The following is a 17,560-nucleotide window of genomic DNA, read 5'->3' as shown; positions in this document are numbered from 1 at the left end:
TACGTGTAAATAGGAAATAAGCTGGACTGGATCTGAATGCTAAAGCTGACAGTGATGCACGGCATGTAACTGCATACCCCACTTTCCAGTGGCCGTTCCAGGACATGAGCTTAGCAAGTCATGCTCTCTGAAAGTTGAAACTTCCCTTGTTTTAAGTCATCCCCCCACCTCCTTCTTGTCGACAGCACGCAGCCAAGGCACCACACAACTTAACAGTCATTTCAGCATTTATCTGCGAGTCCAGTACCTGCTTAATTCCTACAGGGGGTTTAGAAACTATAGAAGAGCAGTGGACTTAAAACCTGCATTTGACACAGCACAATGTGTACTTGTCTCTAAATTGCATGGATTTCCTATTAGGGGCTTTTTTCATAAGCAAGGAGTAATTGCAGAAGGTATGAAGGTAGTTCTCAGACACTTAGTAGTCCAAATGTAGTCTTGCAGTGTAACTTGCATTGACCCCACCTCCTTGCAAAAGTGACAATCAATGGCCATTAAACAAATGCCAAAGCTAAGCAACATTTCCAGATTGTGAACTATCACTTAATACAGCATAATCCATGATACGCTGTCTCTTGGGGGTTTGGAGGGGAGAAGTGACCTGTCAAAAAAATAATCTCACCTTTTAATCAAAACAGATCAGTTTACATAGACAGTGGATTACACAAAAGCATTCGACGAAGTTCATTGCTCATCTAATTATCTACCCATTAAAACTTGCAACTGAGCTGTAATCTGTGTATAATGCTGGAGAGTTTGAGGATGTGGGCATCTGAAAACAAAGGTCACCTACAGGTGCCTTACAAATCTGCATTTGAATTCTGTGTTTTGACTCGTTGCTTCTTTTTTGGATAAATTAAGACAAAAAATTAAAGTTATTATAAACTGCAAGAGGTAATTTCTAAAAATCCAGCTGAAATCCCAAAGCGTAATAATTAAGGGGCAGCACTGCTTTACAACCAGAGAAATGTGAGACTGGCACGTATGAGAAGCAGGGGGCACACAAAGCATTCTTGGTTATGTGCAGGCAGCAGGATCTTGTGGCTGATGCTGCAGGCAAGAGAGCGAAACCAGAACCCAAACTCAGGCCACCTCCATGCAGGGAAAATGTTTTTTTTTTGTTTGTTTGTTTTTTTAAACAAACAAACAAACAAACAGAGGAAGCAGCACTCCTGTGGGTTCCTGGCCTGCTGCCTTCTTACACACGCAGCATTTCGGGGGCAGGAACAGCACATCTGTGTCTCCCTAGGAATGCCTCATCTTGGCCCAAGAGTTTAGATGAAAGGAAGGATTAATGATGAGCCATGTGACTCCATGATGCTGCTGAAAAGGTCCTTGTCCTTGTCCCTGGCCACCGACTCCTGCCCCAACCCTTACATGGTCCTAACACTCACAGAACCACACAGTCGGCAGGGTCTTTTCTACACCGACACGGATTTAGGTTGGACTGAAGTGACCCCAGAACCACTGCTCCAAGAGAGAAGGGAAACAAGGGGGAAAGGAGCATCCTCGCCAGCAGCCTTTGGTTGCTACCACCACCAAGACATATCGATGAATGATGGACACAAAAAAAACCAAACTGGTGTGGCAAAGTGTGCTGCGGCACGGAGATCCTGAAGTAATACCAATGGAAAGCACCCAAATGGATGCTGCACACCCAGTGCTGGTGCTTCAGCTCCAGGCCTCAGCAAGGTGAGGTCCACAGGTCGAGGTCAGGAAACGCTCCTCTGAGGGTATGTGCAATAGACCAAATTAAAACTGCAAGCAAAGCAAGGAGGAGGGTTTTACTGCGAAGCAAGGCATTAAAGGCTGTTAGGATGGAGATGGGTAAAGAGTGTGAGGAGACCAAGATAGATGGAGCTCCTCTTCTGTCACGCCAACAGCCATGCTTTGCAATTCTTTGCTGACCAAACACAAGACAGTGAATGCAGAGTAAGTTGACTTTTCAGACAGGAAATATTGGGAGCAATGTTAAGGAGGGGAATATGCGCCAGTAGCACTCAAGGAAGAGCAAGCTCAGACTGGAAGGCTTTGTTTTAAATCCCTCAAATGCAAAAGCCTTACCAACTTTTAAGTTTAACATTTTGCTTATCAGGCGCAATTTTCCACTTTTCCCCTTATTTTCCCTAACCTTTCCTTGTCCTGCTTACTCCATCTACTTTTTTCTAGCCTCTGTACCCTTCTCAGCTGTTATTCTCTTCTTGTGCGGCTGACCCACGGTTACATTTTCATGTGGGAGAGAGAGGCTCTGAGGGACAGGCAGTCCACAGGTAAGCCATGCTGCCTTACCAGTACAGACAAACGGATGAGGCTGACACCGAGAAAAGGAATGTGAAGTTTCAACACCACACATTCAGGAAGGGCAAAGACTTGAGACGCTGGCAGCACAGACACACACATGCTTGGTCTTCCAAAACTGGCTCACCACCACTGAATAAACACATTCAAAATTCAGGTACGGACTTAGCCAGGAACACGTTAACATGTGTACGTGTTTGGGTGAGTGCTCTTCCTTCTTACCTGCACCAACCAGACCTACTGTTTTCCGTGTCAAGGAAGAGTTTCACAGGCCCCTTATGACACTTCATGCATATCGTAAAATAGCAGCTCCCGACTAGTTGAGCTGCTCTGTGGTTACCCCCAACCTGCACGGTTGGTTTCACAGCTGGTAAAAAAGCGACTTGCTTTGCACAAAACCTGACTCTTTGGGGATGCATGAGAAATCAGCCCTGCTCTGCTGCAGACAAACTGGAAGAGCAGCACAGGAGCTGGGAAGGTGTGTGGGAGAGACGACTGTTGTGAGGACAGCCTCGCCAGGTGCCTGGGCTGGCATTCCTGTCACAGTGCAAGAGACACTGCTCTGTCTGCTCCTGCAGAGCTGAGGCCTGGCCTACGCTGACAGCCTTTCCCCATTTACATGCATACTGGTAGCAACAGAAAACCTTGCTGGCCACAAGAAGACTAGGTTATTTTACACAGAAAGAAGGATTTTGACCGAGCTTTCAGATCTGGGCAAACACCCCTGCAAAAAGCCCATGCTCCTCTCAGACGGGTCATTCCTATTTCCAGAATCAGTGGCTCCCAGATTTTGCTGATTTACAGTGCCGAGCAACCACATGCAGGCAGAGAGGAAGGCAAGTTGCACAGGAAAGGCCTGCTCTTTCTATCACCCTTTTCCTATTCACCATTCACTAAGGCTGTAAAATGCTTTCCAGTCTGCTTTTTATCCTGCAGGTACTCACAGCTGGCAAGTGCAAGAGCAGAGAGCTGCCCTTGCAAAAGCCCCTACAGAGCACACAACCTTGTCCTGGCTGACCACGTTTGTGTTGCTTCTCTGAGGCGAGGAAATGAAGGTGGCACAGTTTCACGGAGTCAAAGAGTTGTGACACAGGAGCCAAAGAAGATGGGAGACGTAAGAGAGGGAGTGGACAGGCGGGGAGGTGAGGCCACAGGGAGGCGGCCATGTGAAGCTGCAGCTCGGCTGCTGCCTCTTCAGCTTCTGGGAAAAAACAAACTTCTCAGGAGATATATTCATAAGCAAAACCTCAAGGACTCCATCTGAGAATGCAAAAACTTTTCCTACTGCATGAAAGAAACCACTATATAGCTGTAGCCAAAATCACTTTTTCCTTCAAACTGTGGCAAGAAAAGACTTTTGCTGAAGTCTATTTACAATTCAAGCTGCAATTTTAAGTCGGTCTATTCAGAACAGTCCACTTTGTCTTTTAGAGGTGGCAAGCAAGAAACAAAACAAGGAGTAAACTGCTTTCCTGCATACACAAACAAAATTATCAAGAGAGACACACTGAACATGGAAAGTTTCAGATAAAAGAGCAGATAGAGATCAAGGTGGGGAGTCTGCTGGTTTGGTTCTGTTTTCCTGTGTGTTTTTTTTCCTTGGAACTAAGGTGGAATAGAGAGTAGAGCTTGAGATACTGAGGAGTTATTAGATAAAACAGGGTGTTGTAGTGGAAACGATTTGGGGACTTTAAAGCAAGTGTTTATTGCCAAACACTCCTGACATCCCAAGAGAAATGTCAGCAAACCCATCACATAAATAATGCTCAAAACTGGAGCAGACAGAGCACTGGAAATGAATGTTGGACAAGCAGCTGGCATTACCAGTCGGATGAGCCAATGACTTACTATTTTTCCTATGTTAACTGAAATAACCCCAGCTTTTTCTTTTTTTTATTATTTTACAATAGGCCCAGCCACCACTAGGTGGTAGCAGCTTAGTAAGTTTGGTACTTTTTATGAACTTGCACCCTGCTGCTCTTCTACCCACAATTTGGAGAACATCTTTCCAACCTGCAGTCACCTTGCAAAAACATGGGGGCTATCTTTGTCCATTTTTATTGTAAACACTCTAACATTTAGCCACCTTCATTACAACACATTAAATCATACACAAAGTTAAATATTTAATTTGCCCATGGTTGAGGGATCTTCGTTCATATCTTGGAAATTAAAAAATTAAAGATAGAAAAGGACTTTTTAAAGTAAAGGGAACTAAACACATCTGGGGAAAAAGGAGAGAACCAAAACTGGAAAGGGGTTATTAAATGAAACAGCTGGTTGAAACTAATACCCTGGAGAACAGATGAAGAGCACAATGATGTTTGCCTTTTACACAAGCTGGGATCCCCCGGTACCTTCAAGTGAGCAGTTCAAGTCACCAACACAAACAAAGGCATTCAGGACCAGATCTGACTGCACCTAGCAAGTGGAAATCTGCACTGAACTGGGGGAAAAAAGGCCAGAGACTTTCAGTTCACAGTGAATTCTCCTGTTTATCAGAAAGGCAGTTTTATGTAAAGCTGGCAATACACTCAGGAAGTTATATATCATGTCCTCAGTATCTTCTACACAACAGCTCTAGCATTCAGTCCAACTTCATGGCTCTTCTGTTTGCCACTCACTCCTGCTCTAAGCAACTCTTGCTTTGCCGTGAGCCACAGCTCTGGAGTGGCTGTTAAACTTTGTCTGACAGAAAATGCAGTTTCAAGCCCTTTGTCCTCTAGGAAATAACCACAAATGTAGTTCAGAGGTACAGACAACTATGACAGTTTGGAAAAACAAAAAGTCCTCCGCTATAACCAGGGCTCACATGATTTCTGTGGTGATCACAGAGTGGCAGATTTCTAGAGCAAAGATGAATTCTGCTAAAGACTAATCGGAAAATTCACTGTTGAGCATACTTACTTCGTAAATATTTGCCTAGTTAGCACAGAGCAGTTGTTTTTGACTCTCTCACATCAGAAGCAAGCTCTTTAAAGAAAGTGATCTTTCCTTAGGAAAGTGTCTTTCTGAATTATGTAACAGATAATCCCTTACCCCATTCCCATCCCACATCTCACCTCCATCGACTACATTTTGTCACAAGAAAGGAGCATTCAGAAGGGCCTAAGGAGGCGAGGGCAGGCTTGCTTTAACATGATGAAAGTGGGCGATTCACTAAATTGCTCCACCGTACAGCTGCAGCACTCTGCCCTGGCCCGAGCGCTGTGAGCCACCCCTCCTGGATTAGATACTCTCCTCCTGTGTCACGAGCTGTCGTCAGGCTGCTCCTTCTGCTCCACCAAGCAAGGACACGCATGAGCCCCATCGCTTACACACATTGCCCGACTCCTATTCAAAGCCACCATCCTGTTTTTCCTTTCGTTTTAAAGCAAGACCAAAAGAAGCCCTCTATAAACTTGTTCCCAATGACACTCTATTGAATTGTGCGTCCTGTCTTACACCTCACCTTAAAGCTTTCCTCTCCACTTCCTTTAGGGCAGACCAAATGCCTCCCAAGCATCTCCCCTCATTCCCTTTCCTTTCAGCATACAGTGCAATCTGGACTATGGTTCACTTGCAGGTCTAGCCTTCACAGGGCTTCTCCTGTGATTCCCAACCACAACGCTCACCCAGAACGAAAAGAGAAATTACCCCTTTTAAACCGAGCCACAGCATCAAATTGTAATTTACTTCCACTGATTCTGAAATCCATTTTGCTTGGATGGTGGAGGAAGACCACAGGTCCAAAGCTGCTGAATGATTCTGGCCTGTGATTAAACACCAGCTGGTGAAGCCTGCTAGAAACACTCAGCCGTGCTACAAAGTGCACGCGGTAATGCTACCAGCACAGGAGCTGGGCTCCTTTCTTGCTTTCTGAAGCTGCTATTTGAAGACACAAAGCGTTTGATAGCAAAGCCAATTTCAACAGCATCCGTCTCCAGCGCCTCCCAAGCGATGCTGCCAGCTCCACGCCTCGGCTGCATCAATGTGCTCTTTTTAGGGCTGCACCGCGAGCCGGATCCAGGAACTGATCTCAGACTGCTGGTCCCTCCCCTTGCCCTTTTCATTTTTTTGGGCAGCTAGGTCAGTTACAGCTGTGGGGATGAACAGTTGGGAACAGGTCGAGCCAGTACGGTGGCGAAGTGCTTTGTGTTATCCAACCGTGGCCCAGGGCTCTGTCTACTGGGGGCAGGTCGAACCACTCTGACCAGCCCAGCACTGTCTGCACAAGCACTAAGAACAACATTTACCCTCCACCAACATCCTGCACATCCTACGTGTCACCCCAGCACTCGTCAGAGTGGCTTTAGGAAGGCTTTCCCTGCCGTCAGCATCCCTTTGGCTAGAAGGGAAGCTCCCACCAGACCCCGTTAGGGCGCTGCTGCTTCATCCCACCATAAAGATTGTCGCAGAGCGCTTCCTGCAGACTTTTGTTCTGCGAGGGGATCATGTTATAACATGAGTCTTCCTCTCTCAGGCTGCAACCATCTGTTGTCTGCATGGGCAGGATCAGCCCACGTGACACCTGGATACTGTGCTGCACCAACAGCCCGTAACTGCGCCGGGCCGTTAGCATGGTAACGAGACAACCTCGTCCTTCGTGGTAGGCAGGAGCAAATCACGTCGCAACATGCCTCCAGCACAGCAGATTTTACTGCCAGACTAGTACCGAGACCTGAAAGACTGTGTCTGAATCACTGCAATGCAACCTGCCATAATAAAAGGAAGAGAAAGGATGAGAGAGGCTGTGAGGACGGCACGCTTTTCTGAACAAACTTCCTGCTGCTTTTAGATTTGTTACTTCAACAAATCTTCTGTGAAACCTACTCAGAGTGACACACAGCTGCCCTGCCTCTCTCGGAGGTGACTCCTTTGTGCAGGCATTTTCCAGGGAAGGGACGTGTACCACCTTCTGCCAAGCTTCCTTCGTACATTGATTCCATTCAGCCAGCACAGAAAAACACTGAATTACTGCACCCACCCATGGCTTCATGTCAGCTCGCCCCTTCTTCTAAATGCCACTCACTTGCCTACAAAAAAAGCTTTGTGTGATCTGACAGTTGGTCTCCTTTATTGCAAAACTCTCAAAAGATGACAGGTGAGTTTCGGTGCAGACAAATTTAAAGTAAAAAATATCTAGAAAAAGTAATCTAAACCATGCCTATGTGATGCTGAAGGTGGTACAGGCAGTATGTTTAGGCAGGAGGTCTCAGAGCCATCTCTCAGAGTTCCCCAGGATCACTGGCTTGGCCTACATCAGCAGCCAAAATAAAGCCAAAAAAACACTGGGTATCACAAGCAACGGTATTGAAAGCAAGACAAAGGGTGTCCCTTTGCTGAGGTGTAAAGGCCTGGTGTGCCCTCATTTCAGGTTGTGCATGTAGTTCTGGTCTCAGTGCCACAAGAAGGACATAGCTGGGATGCAGAAGGCACAGAGCAAACCTGATCCAAGCGATGGGGCAGCTGCCCTGTGAGGAGCCACCAGAAAGGCTCAAAATCCTCATTTTGGAGGAGAGAAGGGGGTGATATGATTGAGGTCTGCAAATCACAAAGGCAGCAAAGAGAGCAACCAACAGACCTTCAAATCCTGCAGTGCCGGAACAAAGGGAGGCTCTCTGAAGCTTGCAGGGGATCAGCTTAAAAAAATATTTCTTTACACAGCAGATAGTGAACTTCTGGAGCTTGACACCATGTATGTGAGGTCAGAGGCAGACAGCATCAACAGGTTCAGAAAGCAATTGGAGAGACTGACAGAAAGCCGGACCATAAACAGGTACTAACTAAAGGGAGCAGGCAGGGATGTGCCCTCCCAGACGCAACCCTAATGCAGTGGTTGCGGATGCTGGCAGAGCACAAGAGGAACAGACTGCAGGAAGTGGCCAGGCCCACGAGCTCACCCTAAATAGCACATCCTACTGATACCATCGGAGACAGAGTACTCGATTGCATGGACCACTGCTCTAATGCAGCAGGACATTTCTTCCATCTTTACGCTTTGCTTTTCTACAGCACTCAGTACAACTAACACAACTCGGTCTTGCCACTCTGAACAACCTGGGTGAGCTGCCTGTTCTAGGGAGAGATCCAGCATTCCTTTCCTTAGACTGGGGAATAAGCCCGTTTCTCCCCAGGGAGCAGATGGCAATTCCATGTTTGTGCAACTTTTGTTAGATTTGGTAGAAAAGACAACATATTTTTGACATGGGATGGGGGCTCATGACCTGACACAAGAAAACAGTGTGCTTATCTGTGCTTGTAATGTGTAGTAAGAAACCTCCTTGTGTTTTTGTTTTTATTTTTTTTTCTCTTATTTTTCCTCTTTACTGCTTTCTCCCTCCCTTTCTTTCTTGAGTCACCTGGTCAGTAATCTCTGAGACCAGCCTTTCGCAACCAAATTTCATCCTCTTCTGCTCCTGTGCGGGGGAAAAAATTCCCTAGTCAAAGTTGACCTGCTACAACAAGCTCATTGCAAGCTTTTCAATAACAGGTCATCTCCTGAGATATTTATCACGTTTGAATTTTACACAACTTCTATCAAAGCCACTGGGCATTTTCCCATAGACTTCAGTGGAATCAAGCCCCATATATTGAATAAACTATCAATTACTTCCCTACAGGAGAAAGTTTTTCATGTCTGCAATTCATTTAAATGACTAAAACAAGGGAAGGGACTAAGTACAGGACCAGCTGGAAGAAAAGCCAGGATCACACAGTGGAATGAAGGAAGTTGCCCTTCAAGACGTCTCTGTGATGAAGAAAGAGGTTGTGAGGATGGTTAAAAGTAAAAGATCTGCTCCTGTCAAACCTTCCCCCTCTCACCCAAAACCCCTGAACACACACACACATGCACACACACACAAACCCCACGCACCAACCAGCAGCCTCTTTGATATGACATTGTGGGTACTTTTCTCACTTTAATCTTCCACAAGTTGGATCTGTCCTAATTAACGTCTCAACCTGAATGAGGGATTCCCTGTATCTTGCAGACAACTCACATAGGTTGGTTCTTTCTCTTCATTTTCTTCCAGTGTTAACACAACTTTTTAGAAGTGTCAAGGCACTGCTTTTTGTAGGCTTTCAAGTCACTTACTCTTTCTTTTTATATGCCTACTAAATCAACCATAAATCTATGTCTACGAATACCACCACTTTCTGCACTTTTATTTGGCTTTATTCACAATGCAAATACAGAACAGAACTTCAAAGTTCAGCAGAAATCCTTTTGCTTCATGATAGTCCAATTCCTTTCCACATATTTTTTCAAGCATGCAATGACAGGATTAGCTGGGGATTAATTGCTTGAAACTCAACCTGCATCTCAGGTCACAATTTTCTCATATTTTCAGACTTTAAAACTTTTGTATCTACCAAGTATTTGTCATACAGACCAATATCTACAACAGATAAGGTAGTCTTCTTTCCACACAAACATCCCAATTGGAGGTCTCAAAACCCAAACCAAAATCTTGCTTACTGTGCAAACTCCCCCCCACCCCCCAAGTTACATTCCTGTTCCCAAATGGAAACTACACTGCTTTACAAAAATGTCACCTTTAAAGGAACAAAAAAAAATTCAAAAAGCAGTATTCCTTGCTTCCCATATTGTCCCTTAATGGCACCTGCTCTTCTGATAAAATATATAAACTTACTGGAGGGTAATCGAAGCAATTACAGTTAAAATGTAATGTGATTTGCTTTTTTATTATTATCTTTTTACATAAGAATGGTCATGAGTTGGATTAAAATACATCTGCATCTGTGTATTGATGCAGAACTGATTGTAGAACTTGGTTAGCAGCACAGCAAGCCTATTCTAGGCTGGACACTTCATGAAGTCATTCATTTGAAGGGAGTCTTTTTCAAAATAATAGGTCATCTAAACAATCACAGAATGTAAGAAGATCATTCCTTAATTAATATATCTCCTCCCACTGCTGTACTAGTGGAAATGCATTATTGCCATTGCAACGTTGCAAAGAAAAGATGTCTACAATTCTATTTTGACTTGAGTCATAAAAGCAAGGAATAAAAACCCCTCTGATCCTTTTTTAAAACTTGCATCTTCCCATCAGCAGGAAACATTCAGGCTCACAGGTTAGGCATAACTATTCTATTTATTTATTCATTTATTTTGTTTATAGATATTTTTCTGTCCATTTAATTTCTATTATAAGTATTTATTTTGCATGCTTGGCAAGCCAATAGCTATCTTTTTTTTTTCTTTAAAAAAAAAAAAAAGAACCACCTCTGCCATTAAATCTTACCTATTACAAACAATAATGCTGGGCCAAATATGGTCTGGCACAATTGCTCTGAATACAACCTGAAGTGATTCTCTGCAAATAGATTTAAGTTATCTGTAACTAATTAATGACCAAAAAAGACTGTTACTTTCATTTTGTATTGAACCTAGTCTGATTCACATACCATAAAGGCAGCAAAATTAACTGCATCATCTGCAGGGCACATCCTATTTGCTGCTCTGAGAATGAAAAAAGTCAAGAGCAGGAGAGAAAAGCAAGACAGAAAGGCAAGCTGAGTTGAACATAGAAGAGAAAATTAATAAGGCGACATCAAGAGAAAGAAAGCATTAAAAGCAAGTGTTCAAGCATGTTCAAACAAAACACACGTACCATGTTAAACACTGTGTAAAAACAAGCTGTGCCAAATTCCCAGTGCCCCACTTGGTGAGCTTTGCATTAAAATCAAAAACAACAAAGAAGGTGTGTGCTTCCCAGGGAAATGCTTTTGAAGTAAAAAACACACAGCAGTGTTGAGGCAAGACTGAGCAGTGTGAAGGCTTTTATCAGAGACTTTTGGCTGCGCGGAGGATACGGGTTACTGGTAGCAATGTGCATTTGCGCCCTTTCACAAAAGGTAAATGTAACCTTGACACCACATGGAAGGAGTCCTCCATGCTGAAATTTTATTGAACATGAAAGTCATGCTTGCAAAAATCTTTTCACGTCTTACTATAAGGACAGTATTTTAAAACTGGTAATATCTATACTGCTTAAATGCTCAAAATGATGTACCTCTTCCTCAACCACACTCACTCATTAGCTCAGGCCACTTACACAAATTATCCTGAGAGTACCTTCCCTACAAATGGATGGAGCTGGTTGCCACTTCTGAGCTCAAATGACTGCACTGTCCTTCTTACAGCAGCGTACCACAGAAATCTTGGGGCACGGAACAGCCTGACTGCAGTGCTTCGCTACAGACCAGATACCCAGAGCATGCGCTTTGGGAGCAGATCACCAGGACTCCCACGTACCCCACTCACATCAGCTTATCTTGGCCTCTTCCCTCCCCAGGTTAGGGAGCAGCAGTTCAGACAACAAAGTCCGCTTCTTCTCTTTGCAGTAAGATCAGTGACCAAAATCTTTCCTCAACTCCTTTTAAATAATAGAGCTATCTAACAAGTCACTGCTTGTGCCACAGGTGGGGACAGAAGAAGTGCATCCTTCCAGGCCTAAACCTCCTCTACCTTCCTATCTTACCTTTCCCCTTCCCCTCCTGTCAGTCTCATCTATGTTGCTGCCACAGGGGAGCTGCTGTGGACTCCCAGTTTAGAGACAAAGTGCTAGTGTCACCTGAAAGGAGATGCCCCAGGACCAAAGCTAGCTGCAGCGTGGTTCTCCAGCACCAAATCTCCCTCAGCACTGCTCTGATTATGATTAGAAAGAGCTCGCTATTAGCGGTGCCAGCACACACCAGCTTGGATCTGATTAGTGCCACTGCTGTGCCATCACCAAAATCTTGTACCTGCACCGAGGATCCAACCTTGCTACTGCCGCAGTTGTGTGTCCTCCCTGTGGGGATTGCAGCACAGGCTTTCTGAAAGGATGATGTCTCCTTCCAAGCCCAGTTATGGTAGGAGAGGCAGGTTTTACCAGTATAGCTCACGGCCAAGTGCATTTTTCCTGTCTTCATTAAGGGTTTACAGCAGTGCTGCTACCTTGGAAGTCTTCCATAAATAAGCAGGTCAACCCCCTTACTCTGGGCAAAGCCTCCCTTTATTGTTTTCTGTCTCATGAACAGTTCTTCAGTAACGATATATTATTTTTGGAGGGCAGGGTGTTAGAAGACAATTGATAAGAGCAAAGAGCTCTCCTTCACCACTGCAAGCAAACTGTATGCTTAGTAAGATGACAGAATTTGGTCTATGCAGGCCAGAAAACAATAGCCTCACTGTTGCACAGATACCTTGCAAGTTACATCCTTGTGTCACTCAAAGCAAACTATAATAGGGGCTGCTCCACAGCTCAGATTCCTTTTAAACCTCTTAGGTAACTTCTTTACCTTTCCAGGGTTCCCATTTAGGACCAACATGAATCTGTTGCTTCATGAAAACTCAACTCCCTCAGGGGAAAAAAAAAAAAAAAAAAAGGCAATCCTATCTCTTATGAGGGGGTACTAAATTCCCAGAAGCTTCTTACAAATATTCCTTATTTTTACTCTTTACAATGTGAGTTGAGATTGCATAATGAAGAGAATAATATCAACAACTGTGACTGATTTAAAAGGGAGCAATAGCAAGCAACACTTCGTCCTCTTCCTCTCCAAGCAGCATGAGAATCTACTGTTAGGTTATCTGATTATTACAATGTGAGTGGAAAAAGGAGTGGACTTCAAACCGACACAGCATTCAACACACTACTTCCATTACAATGAAGAATGAAGAAGAACCCTAAACCTAGAGCAAATCTTCCTCCCCAGTTCCTCCTTTTGTTTACCCCACAGTTTGAGGTTACTTACTCACCAGCACAATACTAAAGATTCCATACACACCTCCATGCCTCAGGGCGTAAGCCCACCTTTACTTGTATTAACACTAAGAAGAAACATCTCCTAGAGGCAAGCTGCTGCATAATGTTTGGGATGATATTTCTTGCATTCTCCTCCTTTGATCTGTCAAATAAAAGCCACCACAAGAAAAAAAAATGCTAAACGCTAGATAATTTTCTTTTCCTGCCACAATTCTGTATTTATTTGTTCTCATTTTGATGGGATGTTTTTATCATTACTGAAGTAGACAAACAGCCACTGGATGCAGCCAAACAAACCACGTAAGGCACAATAAAATATTCAACGCACATGTTCACAGTCAAGATGAGACAGTAATAATAGAAAACCTGAAACCAAATTCTTCTTCCATGTACGCTAAGTTACGCCGCTGAAGTCAACTGGGTTTTAGCAGTTTAATTTGCCCCCTTGATACTCAAAGCCACAGAGATTATTCCATTACTCAAAAATTTAACACCACCACAATGCAACTGCAACAGCTGAGGCTTTGCAAAATAACGAAGAATATGATTCAGACATCAGAGAGAGGACAAGACAGGAGGATTCCTCCATGGGGAGACCCTTTAATGAGGAAAATTCTCAGGCTACAGGCCCCCTCCAGGATAAGGCACTCTTACCTGTGTGAGTGAGCATGTGCCGCTGCAGGGAACTTGGCCATGAAAAGACTTGAGGACAGGAAGGACAGGGGATTTTTTGCAGGCAGTCTGAGTAAGCGTTCCTCTTCCCTCTCAGCAGCTTATCTTCGGCAGTTTCCTTTTCATCCTCACTTGTTCCATTTCTGCCACCTTCTTCCTTGAAATTGTCAGTGGACTGCAGAAACGGGCTAAATTTATTAGTGTCTGTGGTAGCCAGCATCTTCTCTATGCTGGCAAACTCCCCACTTGACTCCAGATCCACACCACTGCCCAATTTAGGCTTATTTTTCGTTCCTTTCTTTCTACCTCTTTTCTTAGCCAACCCAGTGTCAGCGATGGGAGACTGCTCCAGATCACACACCTGAGTCAGGTCGCTGGGAAGGCTGGAGTCTCTCTGAATGGCGGTCACGATTGTCACTTTTGCTTTGGTGTTCCCTGATTTGTCACACCCAGTGGAGATGCTCACTGCCTTGGGACTGGCATCTGCAGCCTCAGTTTTCAGCAAAGCAGGAGCAGAAGACACAGATGAAATGATCTGTGCAATGGAAGCCAGCGGTGGCAGCTCTTTAGTTACTGGAGGCTTTGGCAAGAGTGGTTGTGGTGGTGGTTTAGGCCTCAAGGGTCTCAGCAAGGCAGAACTGCCAAGGAGAGCTGGGGAAATGATCGGGACAGTCAAATGCAATGAACCTTTCAGTGGCTGGGGATGTCTGACAGCCCTGTTTTTCTCTGAGTTCCCATTGGTGCCGAAGGCCAGAGGACACTGCTGACAGTTATAGGCTTTATCACTGTTCCCAGAAGAAGCCAGCTCTTGATTCTTGGCTTCACCTGGGACATCGCTATCCTTCTTCAGGGCTTTGGGGATGGACAGGTCAATGGGCTCCATGGAACAATCGTAGAGGGACAGGGGAGAAGAGCCAAAAAGGTTCTCCTGTTTCACTTGCACAGCACTCATGTTTTTGTTCTTCTGAGAGAAATCCAGTGGCTCATCAAAATCCATCGGGAAGTTGCCCGCAGGTTCTAGTTTGATGGGAACGTGAGATGATGTCCCAAGCAGGAAGCCGTTCTGTGGCTCCAGGAAAGGCGTGATGGGCTTGCGGTCCATGTAAGTGCTGTCCTCCAATAAAGGAGCATCTGTGTGGCTCTCCTGGGCGCTGCAGTCCACCGCCAGGATGTAATTCTCAATCTCCCTTTCCTGCACATGCAAGTGCTGCTTGAGGATATGGTGAATGCAATTCCTCTTGGCTGAAAAGGCTGTGCCACACTCCTTGCACTCAAATGGCTTCTTCTTCTGGCAGCCGCTGTGCGTCCTCATGTGGATGCGGAGGGCCCGATAATGCTTCAGGTCCTCGCCACACAGCTTGCACACAGTGTCCGGGGAGCAGAAGGCATCCACCATCTCTGCGGCATTGCTGGTGACATACTCAATGTTCTTCTCTATATCCTTCCTGGTCACTTTGAGGTGCTTCTTTCGCAGGTGCCTCTCACAATTGGCCTTAACTGTGAATGGGTAGTGGCAGATTTTGCAAATATAAGGCCTCTCCCCGCTGTGTGTCCGCAGGTGCCGGATCAGCGCTGCCTTGTCAGCCGCAATGTAGTCACAGATGTTGCACTGGTATGGGGAAATACCCAAGTGAGAACGGATATGAGCTCTCAGGACACCAGAGAAGGCAAACACCTGGTCACAGAAACGGCATGGGTACAAGACTTTTCTCATCGTTGGGGCTTTCTTGTTTGCTGCCCCTGCGATGATGGCTTTGAGGTCCCCTTCCGTCACCTCTTGCTTGATCTTGGCTTCCATGCTCAGAGGTAGGAGAGCTTCAATGATGCTGTCCTGCTCCAGCTGTGTCTTCATCTCGTGCTGAGTTAAAGGCTCTACTTTGGGTTGGAGGAGCAACTGTGAGGAAGGACTTGATTTGGCTCCTGGCTGGGGGAGGTGAGAGTTGGAGGAGGACTCTACCGAGTTCTTGATCAGCCTCAGAGGAGGCGGTGGGAGGCTTGGGCTAATGCAGCCAGGGGAGGCTTGCTGGGCACTGATGAGAGGAGGAGGTGTAGAAGTTGCGACAACTGTTCGGGGCGTTACCAAAGGCTTTGGCTTCAGTGGCGGCATATGCTTGAAAATGGACTGCACGGGGACAGAAGGTGCCTTAGAAAGTGGAGGAAGACTGATTTGAGGAGGAGCGGAAGAAGCCATCTTCAAGATCTGCTGAATGTCTGCCAGTTCAATGGCAGACTCGTTGGAGATGGGTTTTACCACAATACTGCTGTCAGGCTGGATGATAAAACCCTTCTGGAAAGGCTGCAGTGAGAGAAGCTTTATGTTCTCTTTTGTAGGGGGGAGGACTGAAAATGACCCTCCCACAGAGGCAGCTTCCAGGGGAGAGAGGCTGAGCAGGCCAGTGCTGCCGGGTTCCTGAGGTAGGTTACTCTTCAGTGCTCTGAGCCGCATTTCTTGGACCTCGTCTTGTGTATCGTCCTCCTGCTTGACAGGCTTGATGTCTTTGGTGTACTGTAGGCCCAAGGATGCCATGAAGGCTTTCTGGTCTGGGTTCTCGCTGGGTGGGGTCGTGGACTGTGGCTTGTGCTTGTCTCTTCCCTGATCCATCATGTGAGTTTCTGTGTGCAGTTTGAGTGCCGAAAGCATGGGGAATGCCTTGTTACACGACTCGCAAATAAACCGATGGAATTCGCTGATGCACCTTCGCAAATTCGTTTCACACCACACCTGCAAGACATGCAGAAATATTTAGAGTAGACATCTCCATCTGGCAAAGGCACCACATGCTACTGCAAAACTACACCAGTTCACACTCTCTTCTAGTGTCCAAGTTAAGGAGTTTAGAGCAGCCACCATCTAGCTAGCATGGAAACATTACTACTCCACAGCCTTCAGACACCTAAGTGGTGTATCTAGATTAGGGACTGATTCTCCAAAATTTCCCTTCTATAGAGGCAAACTCCTCCAGAGAGCTACTGAGGCTTTCAAATACCTTTCTACCCTGAACTGTCCTTCTAGGAATCCCCCCTCTTCACTGACAGGACAATAGCTACAGGGGACTATCCAGCTAACTCTACTAAGTTGGGAAGTAAAATCACCTCCATTAGCTTTGTTACTACAAAAACACTGGGAGGGAAAATAAAAAAGCATCCAAGAAGGGAAAACAGAAAAAAAAAAACAAAAACCAAAAAACATCCCTCAAAGCCAATCAATGAAACACAAAACCAAAACAGACAGGCTTTTGGTTAGTCAAGTCTGATTACATTCATTCTCCCAAGAAAAATACTAAACTCACAAATAGATTTTATGCCTGTCCTTGAAAATGATCATGAATCTAAATGTTATATTTGAATGCTACCCAGATAGCTCATATGTGGCAAATGTTCCACACCAAAGGAGAGCACAAGTGATAATTTAAGTATAGGGCTGGTAGGATCTTTATATACACTGTACATGCTTTGTTCTAGTAACTTGTAGGTCTTGCCTCACAGTGCAAGCAGAATTATTACAAAAAGGCAGTCCCAACATTCAAATCCATTAGTAACTTCAAATGGCTGCCATTAGTTACAAATAAAATAAAACCAATTTGCTTACAAAGTCCTCTCTCCTCCTCAATATGTAACTTTTACATCAAAATTCTACTAGAGTTACAGAATGACCTACATGTTCTCCTGGATTGGTGACAAATTTCAGGTCTAGCACCTTGCAGCCAGGAGAGCTGGAAATCAACGTTTTAAGCCAAGGAGAGTAAGAAAAGTACAGATTGTGAATAAGCATGATCCTGCTGGATTGTGCTGTTGATTTTTGTTTTTATTTTTTAAGTAGTTAAGCAACT

The 17,560-nt window shown here is 45.1% G+C and overlaps 1 protein-coding gene across 14 annotated transcripts in view; it reads right to left on the bottom strand.

The window, feature by feature from the left end:
* RREB1 (ras responsive element binding protein 1) overlaps positions 1 to 17,560 on the bottom strand; it is a 124,450-nt gene that overhangs the window by 8,642 nt on the left and 98,248 nt on the right. For all 14 annotated transcript variants that reach the window (XM_083826181.1, XM_083826187.1, XM_083826186.1 and 11 more), the window contains one exon: positions 13,713 to 16,452. In XM_083826181.1, coding sequence (XP_083682307.1) covers positions 13,713 to 16,452 — 2,740 coding nt within the window. The remainder of the gene's footprint in view (positions 1 to 13,712; positions 16,453 to 17,560) is intronic.

The sequence above is a fragment of the Anser anser genome, assembly GCF_964211835.1.
Source record: "Anser anser genome assembly, chromosome: 2".
In the NCBI taxonomy this organism is placed as follows: Eukaryota; Metazoa; Chordata; class Aves; order Anseriformes; family Anatidae; genus Anser; species Anser anser.
The sequence above is the reverse complement of the archived record's forward strand: the minus strand, read 5'-3'. Positions and strand labels throughout refer to the sequence as shown.